General features: G+C 38.4%; 1 protein-coding gene across 2 annotated transcripts in view; it reads left to right on the forward strand.

Annotated features, from left to right (window-relative positions):
• The first annotated feature begins 2,636 nt into the window (after positions 1 to 2,636).
• IFRD1 (interferon related developmental regulator 1) overlaps positions 2,637 to 12,333 on the forward strand; it is a 579,560-nt gene continuing 569,863 nt past the window's right edge. For both annotated transcript variants that reach the window (XM_044088679.1, XM_044088680.1), the window contains exon 1: positions 2,637 to 2,876. In XM_044088679.1, the coding sequence (XP_043944614.1) occupies positions 2,843 to 2,876 (34 nt within the window). In that variant the 5' untranslated portion in view covers positions 2,637 to 2,842. The remainder of the gene's footprint in view (positions 2,877 to 12,333) is intronic.

Raw genomic sequence — 12,333 nt, forward strand, 5'->3', positions numbered from 1 at the left:
ATTTGGTATGTACCTCTCCAAACATCTACACCAACTGGAAGAAATACCTCACAAAGAAAATTCATGGCCTCCAACACCTGTCCTATGCAGACAGGCTCATATCACTATCACTCTCTTCGGTATAGTACAGATTGTTCAGGGGTTATCTGTGTCTCGCCTACAAGGCAATATTGGACCCTATCCTACTAAAGATGCTCCATATCTGCAAATCTAACTCCTCGCGTATTACCCACACGAAAGGCCTGAATCTAATATGCAACATCAACAAAAAGGTTGGATGATGTGGGGATAGTGAATCAGGAAGTGAAACAGATTAGCAAGGAGGAAGTAAGGACAGCTATGAAGAGGATGAAGAATGGAAAGGCTGTTGGCCCAGATGACATACCAGTGGAAGCATGGAGGTGCTTAGGTGAAATGGCAGTGGAATTATTAACCAGATTGTTTAATGAAATTTTGGAAAGTCAGGGGATGCCTGAGGAGTGGAAAAAAGTGTTTTGGTACCTATCTTTAAGAATAAGGGTGATGTGCAGAGCTGCAGTAACTACAGAGGGATAAAACTGATCAGTCACAGCTTGAAGTTATGGGAAAGAGTAGTGGAAGCTAGGTTAAGAAGGGAGGTGATGATTAGTGATCAGCAGTATGGTTTCATGCCAGGAAAGAGCACTACAGATGCAATATTTACTCTGAGAGTGTTGTTGGAGAAATACAGAGAAGGTCAGAAGGAGTTGCAGTGTCTTTGTGGACTTAGAGAAAGCATATGACAGGGTGCCTAGAGAGGAGCAGTGGTATTGTATGAGGAAGTTGGGAGTGGCAGAGAAGTATGTAAAAGTGGTACAGGATATGTACGAGGGTAGTGTGACATTGGTGAGGACTCTGGTGGGAGTGACCAATAGGTTTAAAGTGGAATTACATCAAGGATCAGCTCTGAGCCCTTTCTTATTTGCAGTGGTGATGGACAGGTTGACAGATGAGATCAGACAGGAGGCCCTGTGGACTATTATGTTTGCAGATGACATTGTGATATGTAGTGAGAGTAGGGACCAGGTTGAGGAGACCCTGGAGAGGTGGAGATATGCTTTAGAGAGGAGAGGAATGAAGGTCAGCAGAGCTAAAACAGAATATATGTGTGTAAATGTGAGGGAGGGTAGAGGAATGGTGAGGAAGCAGGGAGTAGAGTTGGTAAAGGTGGATGAGTTTAAGTACTTGGGATCAACAGTTCAAAGTAATGGTGAGTGTGGAGGAGAGGTGAAGAAGAGAGTACAGGCAGGGTGGAATGGGTGGAGAAGAGTGTCAGGAGTGATTTGTGACAGACGGGTACCAGTAAGAGTGAAAGGGAAGGTCTACAAGAGGGTAGTGAGACCAGCTATGTTATATGGGTTGGAGACGGTGGCATTGACGAAAAGGCAGGAGTCAGAGCTGGGTGTGGCAGAGTTAAAGATGTTAAGATTTGCACTGGGTGTGACTAGGATGGACAGGATTAGGAATCAGTATATTAGAGGGTCAGCTCAGGTTGGACAGTTTGGAGACAAAGCAAGAGAGGCGAGATTGCATTGGTTTGGACATGTGCTGAGGAAGGATGCTGGGTATATTGGGAAAAAGATGCTACGGATGGAGCTGCCAGGTAAGAGGAAAAAAGGTTGGCCTAAGATAAGGTTTATGGATGTGGTGAGAAAGGACATGCAGGCAGTTGGTGTGAAAGAGCATGATGCAGAGGACAGGAAGAAATGGAAACGGAATATCCGCTGTGGCGACCCCTAACGGGAACAGCCGAAAGAAGATGATGATGAACATAACCTGCTGGAGAGGCAGGTTTGTCTCCCTGAGACTACCCGTCTCTGGAACAGAGTATCTAGCTGACCCTCTTCAAGTACAACCCTGATGAGTGGATTGGAAATCAAAATTTGTCCAAGGGGTTCCATCTGTGGCCCTCCTTGACAGAGGAGACAAGTGCTGACTTGAGGTTTCTTTTTTGAGGATGAACTCTTTGCAATGCTTGTAAGAGCCCCAGAGCAATTAGCCTAGTAACCGCCTATGATCCTATCTCCTAGGTTAGAAAGTGTCAAATGCAGCATTAAATGATTTGTTCTTCATGAAATTATATGCGATATTTATGCCTGCAGTCGTTGCCTGTGGTAATATAAGACACTGATTGCTTAACAATAATTAGCTGCTCTCCCCTCCAGAAGTTACCCTTCAAACCGTACTTATCCAAAACCACACAAGCAGAGAACTATAACAATAGTTTATAATCAATAAACGGGAAATACCCACTCCAGTTATGTTTCGTAATTGTTTTAAACGCTTCAGTGTTTTAGTAAGTGCTGCTAAATAGTGTCTGCTAGCAACAGACACACTGCTGTAACTGAGGTACACTGCTGGGCTTGACAAGCGGCAACTACCTGAGGTACACTGATGAGCTTGACAAGCAACAACGCATATCATTAGCCACCGGCAAAACAACACAAGAGTACCACAGAGAGCAGCTCTCAGTCTGACAGTTCTAGACAGTTTCCGCCCCGCTTGTGTCGCACTCCCCACTTGATTGGTACAGTTCAGAACAGCTAGTGACGTATATCAACATCACGGACTAGGCCGGTGTCACAGCCGCGGCAGCCCTATATAAACCAGTGAACCCTACCACTTCCTTCAGCCCTGGTTTAAGAGGGGAAAAATGTATCGATTCTGTATCCAGGCATTCCGAGGAATTTTCTCTTATTCTTACCATCAGCATTTCTTAACTTTACCGTTGGGAGACTTGCATCTCGTTCCTGAAAGACGTTATAGTAAAAAGTGTTCTTCGATTGGCTGATTTTTAGCATATTGCAATTTTCACATTCCGAAAATGCCGAAATCCAAGAAGAGGAGTAACCGTGGAGGTAAGGGCCAGTGGTGATACTGAATCACCAGCGCCACCTTTGGTGCTAGTAAGTATATGCATCAAAGGTGGCTTCCAGTCTCCTTATGGGAAATGAGGTCTTTGCTGTCGTCGTGGGAATTTTGGATATGTGTCTTTTGCCACATTGAGAAGACTACAATCCCCAGTAGCGGCCAAGGTCAATCCAGAATTTCTGGCCGGTTTATTTGGGGTGTCAAGAATGTTTTAAAAACGTTTATTTCAGGGAATACGGGATGACAGCAAATGATGCAGAAGAATGGAGAGAGCAACTTCGGTTGGATTAAAAAAAAGCTTGAATGCAGTGGACTGTCCCCCCCCCCCCCACCCAATTTTCGTTATTATCCTGAGAGACCACTTGCCCGTTCCCCTCATTAAGGAACTATGTAGTATTACAGTAGTAATACAATATTATATTAGCAGGGAGTTCTATAGATATTTTAATAAGTGTCAGATTTGTGAGAAATTGGATCTACTAGAGTGTATAATATAATACAATTACAGCTGCTTGCTTGGGAGGGCATGCTATTGCTGTGGTTCTGAATTAGCGGGGGAAATCTTTTAGGAATAGCGTGTTAGCTAAGGAACATTTACTAATATTTTGTATAATGTAAACGTAGCTAGTCTTTGGGATTATGATTGGGTGGGGGTTGGGTCCAAAGACTGTAGACGTAGCAGGGCCTGCACTGGGTGGGTCTTACTGACTTGGGACTTGTATTAGATGAATAATACAGACGTGTACCTTATTCTCTATGCACTTCCCTGTTTATTTTTAAATCTGACAAGTTTTGGAACTGAAATCACCACCATCTCCTTATTTCACAGGTCTTGTAAGCATGACAAATAAGTGTGAGGACAGCTGTCACTTTTTCAGTTCATAGTACGCAAGTATAATTTTATGCAACGACGTTCTATAGGGATATATGAACTGACAATTAACGGTCCCACTTGTTTGAGAGGACCAGCAATTTGTGTTTAATTACTATTCTTTATAGTCTGTAATTGATGATTACTATGCAACTGCCGTCCGTATTTTGGGGTCCTGTAGTAGATGAGACGACCATAAAGCTCCTTTTCCCGCAGTGTCTGAATGTTACCAAATAACATTTTTTTTCTTATTTCAGGTTTACCCCATGCCAGTGATGCAATCCGGATAATCAGAATTGTAAACATATGTGGTCTCTCCCCCCCCCCCCCCCCAATAAGTTAACACTCCCACCAAAGAAACTCTTAAGTTTCAGGATATCACATCTGATTTTCATGTGACCAGAAATATTTACATCTTAAGTGGCAGGTCTAAGGAAAACGATCTGAGAAGAAATACAGTATGCATCTGCTAAATCCCTTGCCAGAGCTTTTGGTTAAATTCCCTTGCCAGGGCTTTTGGTTAAATTGTAGGATATTTTATTTAATAGCGTACAGTTTCATCTACCTGTTAATTTGCTCCTCAGACAGCTGACTATCAGCTGTTTGTGGTGCCCCGATCAGTCTTTGGGTTACCAAAGTGTGCTATTTCCCCTGAACTTGATCTAATGTATATTTCAGGAACAGATAGGATATAGTGGTATCTGACCATATACCCTGGCCTGTATACTTAGATTGTGCTTAGCTATGCACCTTTGCTTCTTGACACTTAAGACATCAACTGTTACACTGCAGTGTTCTGATGTCAAGATTGAGGTGGCCCTACAGCATGCCCCAGCAGAGAGCATGCATCTGTTGTGGAATGTGTCACACTCTTCTTTTTGAAAGCATATTTATAGTGCATCTCCTGCATTTGGAGGATTCGCCAGTACTGCGCAGGTCTTGGTAGTCAGTCCTGGATTATAGAGGTGATGTGCATCGGCCTTGATTTGCACACATGAACATTATGATTTCTTCCTGCTTTTGTATCGCAAGAAAAGTGCTATGCATATAGTCAGCTATACTGTAATGGTGCATTCTTAATGTTTCCATTGTAATGTACATAAGGAATTTATGGTTAAATATCTGTATACTAGGCTGAGGCTCTATCTGCCTGTCTTGGTGGTACCTATCAAAAAAGTAGGGGAAATTTCCTGATGCCCTGGTCACATTTCCCCTACTAGTATGACCACCACCTTGTCCCCTCTGAAAAGAGGGGACTAATCCTGTCTGCAAGGGATAAATAAATAAAAAATGTTTACTTTTTGTAGATAATAGAGAGAGACTTTCTTTGAAAACCCTGACTGTAAAGTTGGTAAGTAATAGAATGGGATGTGTAGATTTCTGAACTGGGGACAGCAGTTGAATATCACAAACATGTGAACACATTAAATGGTATGGTTGTAAAGCTATCAGTACAAAAACAGGTATATAGCTATTCCTCTGATAAGATGTGTTTGTATTGGTTGGTTTGTTTGGACATGTCACTTGCTTAACACATGTACTTTGTGCAAACCTTTATTTTTTTGTCTGTTATATCCATAAAACATGTCTAAAGTAGGTTTGGGAATTTACATTTGTGTTTATTGTTATATTGTTTTTGTAACAACTTTTGTAAGTGCTTGGAGTTGTATGAAGTCTTTAACATGTAAACATACTAGTTTGTTTAGAAGTACTTTTGTGTTTGAATGATTGAATACAATGGAAATGAGCATAAAATATTGTGATGTTTAGAAGTGAAAAGTGGGGCACAGTAGTGTAGTAGATATCACTGTTGCCTCACACCACTTGGTTCACCAGTTCTGTTCTTTGGCATGCCTTCTGTAAAGAGTCTGCATACCCCCCCCCCTCCCCTCCTTATTTGCATGGATTTTAACCAGACATTCTGCTTTCCTCCCCATCCCAAAGATATGCTGTAGTTAAACTGATACTCTTCCAAATTCTGTGTAGGTGGGCATGCTGTGAGTGTGTGTTTTTGGATGTTGACTTTTCTCCTGTCCAGGATTAATTTTGCTGCCTTGCACCCACTCAGCATCAGGATATTCTCCAAATCTGCCATGATGCTGAATAGGTTTAAGCATGTAATATGACAATTAATAAATATGAACATTTTTGCTGTATAGAGTACTCTGTTCTGCCAGTCTGAAAACCTTGTGAAGGGACTGTGTATCTGACCATGGTGATGGAATGCAGAGATGATTTTATATCTTTTGTTGGATAACCATCATACGTATAGCTATGGTTTTCAGACTAACCTGTTTGTTAGGAGATAGTTGACCATAGTTTGATCAGTGTTACTCTTGTATGTAAGTAGTTAATTAGCTTAGTTTTAACAGAAAATGCAACAAATCCTTTGCTGGCGTGGTTACCCACAGAAATGTCTTGTAGGGAAGTTGTGGACACGTAGAGCCCATTGACTACAGTGGGATCCTTTGCTGACATTGAGATGCCCTGGGAATGCCTGATATGGGGACATTCAGAGCCAGTGGACTAGGTGTTCATTGTTAAGATGTATTTCCTGTTGATATCACTAGGTAGGGAATTCACTTGTGCACAGACCAAACAATCCCATCACAGCAATGTGATGGCTGTGAAAGTTCTACTTCATAACTTCGTATCTTTTCCTACAAGAAATGAGTGCACTAAAAGGGCAACCCCATGGCCTAAGTATGAAACTGAGGGAACCACAAGGCTGACCCACTCTACTTTATTTTAGTAGTACAAAAAGGAAGACATTGCTGAATTCCTAGCTGATATCAACCATTCCCTCCTGGATGTACTAATCAGTGTGGGGTTGACACAGTTTTGGACAGAGGCCACCAGTGTTTATAGTTATTCACGTTTGCAGCTGCCTCTTCTTTTTTGCTTACAGTAGTTAAGACTAATGAATCCCCCCCCCCCACACACACACACACAGACAAACACCATCTTTGTATGTGTCTACCCTGCACTCTCTGCCAATGACTAGGCAGACTAACTTCTGGGAATGAGGTTGCAGATTAGGGAAAAATGTGAATTTATTGCATTTGATGTTTAATTTAGGTGTGTTTTTTCATGGATACAAAAAAAAAATCTCCTTTAACAAGCATATTTGTAGTATTCCAAACACAAAATCCACCAAGGCTACTCAAAACAGAGTAATTCACTAGCAACCGGAATATTGGCATAAAAACCTTTATTTGCTTTCGTCTGTACTGACTTCATCAGAACAATCAAAAAGAAAATGCAGCCATCTTGTATACATAAAACTAAATAAACCATCAAATAATTAACCAGTTAAGATTCTCATTTACTAATTGTATAAACCAAGTACAAATACTAATGTTACACATAAGTGTAAAAGCTTTACCCTAAACTAATACTTTCCTACTTTTGTATTTTTAGTCTTTGATTTTTTAAAAAACATGTTACATTAATGGTATCATTTACACCTGGTAAAATTACTGCCCCCAATTTTAATTGCCATAGGGTTTTTCTCTGTTCAACTTTTGTTCTGTAGTCCCCCTCTAGATCTTTTAGTACTTGTTCCAAAATTGCAAGCAAAAACTTTTTATTTTCGTGGCACATCATTTTATGCTTGTATAGAGCATTGTTTGTATCCTTTCTGTTTATTGCATAGAGGTGTTCTTTGATCCTTTTTTGTAAGCTTCTAACAGACATGCCTATGTAAAAACAATCACATTGTGTGCAAACAGTAGTATAAAAATTCCCTCAGAGTTAGTTAAAAACCCCGCAAACGGCTATGGACCTATCCAAATGTCTTACAGAAACAAAAGGACCTTCTAAAATGAACATCCCCAAAGGTGAAATTTTACTAGAGTCATTAAGTCTTTTGATGTAATAATTATTATTATTGCTAAACACAAATTTAGGAATGGTTCCTACAGCTTTGGTCAGCTCTGCATTGCCTTCTATAATGCTCCAGTTCTTCCTAATGATGGCACAAATATAATTAGTCTACAGTCGTGTCTAAAGAACAAGCAATAGAAAAGTCTGTATTAGACTGACTACCTATGTTTGTCAACATTGGTGTAAAACAAGAATTTCTTTTTGATTTGATGTCTAACACTACCTGTATTAAATGTTCTTTTTTATAGCCTCTAGCAACAAACATTGATATTATAAACTGAACTTCTTTTTCAAAATCACTATCACTGGTGATCATTCGTTCATTCCTTAAAAATTGTCCTCTAGGAATATTTCTCTTGATAAAAGGTGGATGGCTACTGTTAAAATGAAGGTAGTGGTCGGTAAAAGTATCTTTCCTATAAATATTACTACCAAATTTGCTTTCCAAACCATTCCAATAAATACAAACACCTAGGAAATTGACTTGTACCCCTAAGTCTCCCAATGTAAACTGTAGAAAAACAGACTTGGTATTTAAATAATTTAAAAAGGCAATAACAGTCTCTTTTTTTTATTACCTTTCATAATAAAGATCAAATCATCTGCAAACCGTAAGCTATGGAACCTCACTGGCTAGGGTTACATAGGCCCTTGGGCCGATAGCCTAGTACCTACCTATGAACCTGTGTAATAAAACACTATATTATATAATTTTTAACAGATCTAAAACCACTTGTTCCCACCATCCTAATACAAGATTGGCAAACACAGGGACTAATGCTGACCCCATAGCCACTCCTCTAATCTGCTTATAAATTTTCTTATTAAACAAAATAAGTTGTCAGTCGGCAAAATATTAAAAAGACTACAAAGCAAATATCTTCATTAGTGAATAATTCATTCTTTATATTCTTTATTAAATAATTTCTAACATAATCTATTCCGAACTCATGGCAATGCAAGTAAAAAGTGAACAAACATCGGTTGTAAAAATCAACATCTATTTGGAAAAAAATAGGCCCTTTCAAAGTTTTTACCTTTCTCTAACAAATCTCATGAATCCCTTATATATGAACTCCTATTTTGGAACTCCGGGTTTAATTTGTAATCTAAGAACAGATAAATCCCCTCGGTAATATAATTGGGGGGTGAAACTGTCGGCCGAAAGGGTGGGCGAACAGGATCATTATGGATTTTTGGTATTGCAAAGAGTATTCGAAGAACAGGCTGATCAACCTTCATAAAATGATAAACATCAAAACTAATTAAACCATCCATTAAAAACTCGTATAACAACCAATACACCTGTTGAAAGCTTTTGGTAACCTGTAAAGAAGAAACAGTAAGATAGTCTCTTTCATTATTCAACATTTTTTCCATTTGGATCAGATGGTCATTATTAGACATTACAGCTACTTCCCCACCCTTGTCGGCTTTCATAAACCTAATGTCAGCCATTTTTCATATTTCATTTAACGCCTTTTGTTCACTTCAGAGAAATTTTAAAAAGTTTTATTAGATCTGCTATTAACTAATTTTCGAAGATCATTTTCAAAGGCTTTCTCAAACTTTTAATGTGTTGTTTGGAACTGGATTCAAAGTACTTGGTTTCTTAAATAAAGTTGTTTCTCTATTAACACTGCTAGAAATATAACACAAGTTTAATTTTGAGATTAATTGCAACAATGTTCTACTCAAATCAAACTTGTGTAGGTACAAAATTGAGTCCTAATTTTAAAACTTTTAAATGTTGCTCAGTAAAAGTCTTTGCAGTCAAGTTAAATGCTTGAATGTCGTTACTTACTGAATTTCCATAATGGGAATCATTCTGCTTCTGGCCCGGGTGGTAATTTTTTGTATAGTCCCATTTATTTCTGCCCTCGAACGTTGTAGATCTTTTGGATGTGCTCCTAAAGGGACTCCTTGAACAATAGTTCAGTTTGGAGAATATAATGGTAGTTCATCAAAGTCCGATGGTTTCTCAGACGATAAAGCAGAGGCTCCTTCAGTGAACACTGCCGACTCAGTTTCACTGTTGACATCATTTCCTTCTTGTTGAACCCAATCTGCCAAAACTTGTGATGTCACTTGTTAGAAAAAGGAATTTTTGTCAGCATCTCTGCTTAAGCTTGGAATAAACTTCCTTTACACATTTGCTCCATTACACTTCAAAAAGGAAAACTTCATCTACTTAACACCAAAACTTGCCTCTGCCACTACCTAACCTCTCCATACCCTTGTATTTCATTCCCATCACATATGTGTTTTATACTAGGCTTTGCCTATTTCACTTACTAACCCAATAATTATTTAACTAGTACAGTCAACCTCACATTATTGAAAGCCTAAATTCTGCTGTCTGTGTTTGTATTTTTTGTACAGTGCCATTTGTATTTTATTATGGGCCTGTTTTTTACACCTGGATTCTTGACCTACTGTATTTTTAATTGTACTATCCTGGAGTGTGACTTTTTATTGTACCGTAAACTATTTTTGTAACTGGGGCTTTTCTCCTCGGGTCTCCACTTAAAACGGGCTTGTACCCCAACTGGACTAACCCGGTTAACAAATGTCAATAAATAAATAAGTTAAGGTGAATTCAGTTAATGCAGAGCTATTAAGTCTTTTTTCTTTGGGCAAAAAACAGGTAAAAGTGTTGCCTGTGTTATTTTTGGATGCTTCATGTCCCTTATCAGCTACTAATTTTTCAAATTGTTCAACCACTTGTAATATTTTGGTAGTTATTATTATAGGTAGGTGCCTTAAATGGTGCGACTTAAGAATGTTTTGACAGACCCCAGCTATATGGTTATTTCTTTCCCATAAAATCATAACTGTAAGCCAGCATTATTAAAAAAAATGCACCAGAGTCTTATAAAAAGAATTCGTGTTACGCCATTAGGACATCTAAAAAAGTGCACCCCCTTCGGAACTATTTGCAGATTCAAACATTTCTCAGAATATTCATTCTCTGTAACAGATATCCGATACTTTTTAAATAATTTTTCTAAAGTGGTTAAAGTGTTCTTAAATTCCATACGTAATTTCATCAATCTGACCATAGAAAACAGAAAAAGATCGTAATTGGCATAGAGTATGCTGGCAATATCTTTGAAATAATGCTTCTCACCTGAAGTGTTGTCGCCTCACAGTAAGACGTTGTCCTGTTCGATTCTCAGCTAGAGCGTCTTCTTTGGGGAGACATGCGTGAATGGGCGTACCTTCGTTGAAGGTTGTGCGTCAGGGCCGGCATCTCGGCACGTAAAAATCTACTGCCAATCATTAGCGGTCCGGAGTTCCGCTGTGGCGACCCCTAACCGGGAAAAGCCGAAAGACCCAACAACAACCTGAGTCAAGATTTGAACAGTTGTAGTTCTGAACGATAGTAACCTGATCGTCTTTGTCAGAACTAAATGAATCGGTCTTTTTTAGTGTATTGACCAGAGCTGTTGATCCAAGATTAGAGGTTTCAGTTAGTCTGGAGCATTCTTTCCATTTGATTAGCGGACCGATTTTGAAAAGGAAGTTCAGTTTAAATAGCTTAAAAAGCATATTGACAGAGGCTATACAAGGAACATTTAACAAAGGTAGCGTTAGAGATCAGATCAAAACGAAATTCTTATTTTACATCAATTTTGACTAGTTCTATGACGAACGTAGGTAGTCACTCTGAGACTACAGACTTTTCTATTGGTTGTTGTTTAGACACGACTGTAGACAGTAATGATATTTGTTCCAGCCTTAGGAAGAGCGGGTAGTTGACCAAAGCTGTAGGAACCACTCCTAAATTTGTGTTTTGGAATAATAATAATAATAATAATATCAAAAGCCCTTTACAGAATGACTCTAGTAAAATTTTACCTGCGGGGATGTTGTCAGATAGAAATAAGGGTATGTATAAATGTGGATTTTGTTCTATTTGTAGATTCATTTTTTTAGAAGTTTCTTTTTATTTCTTTAAAGCATTTGGATAGGTCCGTAGCTGTTTGTGGGTTTTTAACTTTAACTCTGAGGGAATTGTTTACAATGCTGTTTGCACACAATATGATTGTTTTTACACAGGCTTATCTGTTAGAAGCTTACAAAAGAGGATCAAAGAACATGTCTATGCAATAAAGAGGATACAAGCAATGCTCTGTATCAGCATAAAATGACATGCCATGGAAACAAAAAGTTCTCATTTGCAGTTTTGGAACAAGTACCAAAATATCTTGTGTGAGGAACTGCAGACAAAAAGTTGAACAGAGAAACCCTATGGCAATTAAAATTGGGTGATATGTTTTATCAGGTTTAAATACCATTAATATAATTTAAAAAAAAAAATCAAATATTAAAAATACAAAAGTAGGAAAGTATTAGTTTAGAGTAAAGCTTTTACACTTTTATGTGTAACATTAGTATTTGTACTTTATGCAGTTAGTAAATGATCTTAATTGGTTAATTATTTGGCTTTAAATTAAACTAATTGGTTTTTAATGAATGTAATTAAGATTTAATTGTTGAGCATATTTAATAGGACAGTTTGGATGCACTGGTCTTTTCTGATGAAGTCTATTTTGAACGTAATTGTTGAGCATATTTAATAGGACAGTTTGGATGCACTGGTCTTTTCTGATGAAGTCTATTTTGAACGAAAACGCAATGTGTTTGTTTCAACAAAGGCGTTAATGTTATGGTCATTTGTTCTG

Source organism: Protopterus annectens, chromosome 11.part0, assembly GCF_019279795.1.
Source record: "Protopterus annectens isolate FY-2018-M chromosome 11.part0, PAN1.0, whole genome shotgun sequence".
NCBI lineage: Eukaryota > Metazoa > Chordata > Ceratodontiformes > Protopteridae > Protopterus > Protopterus annectens.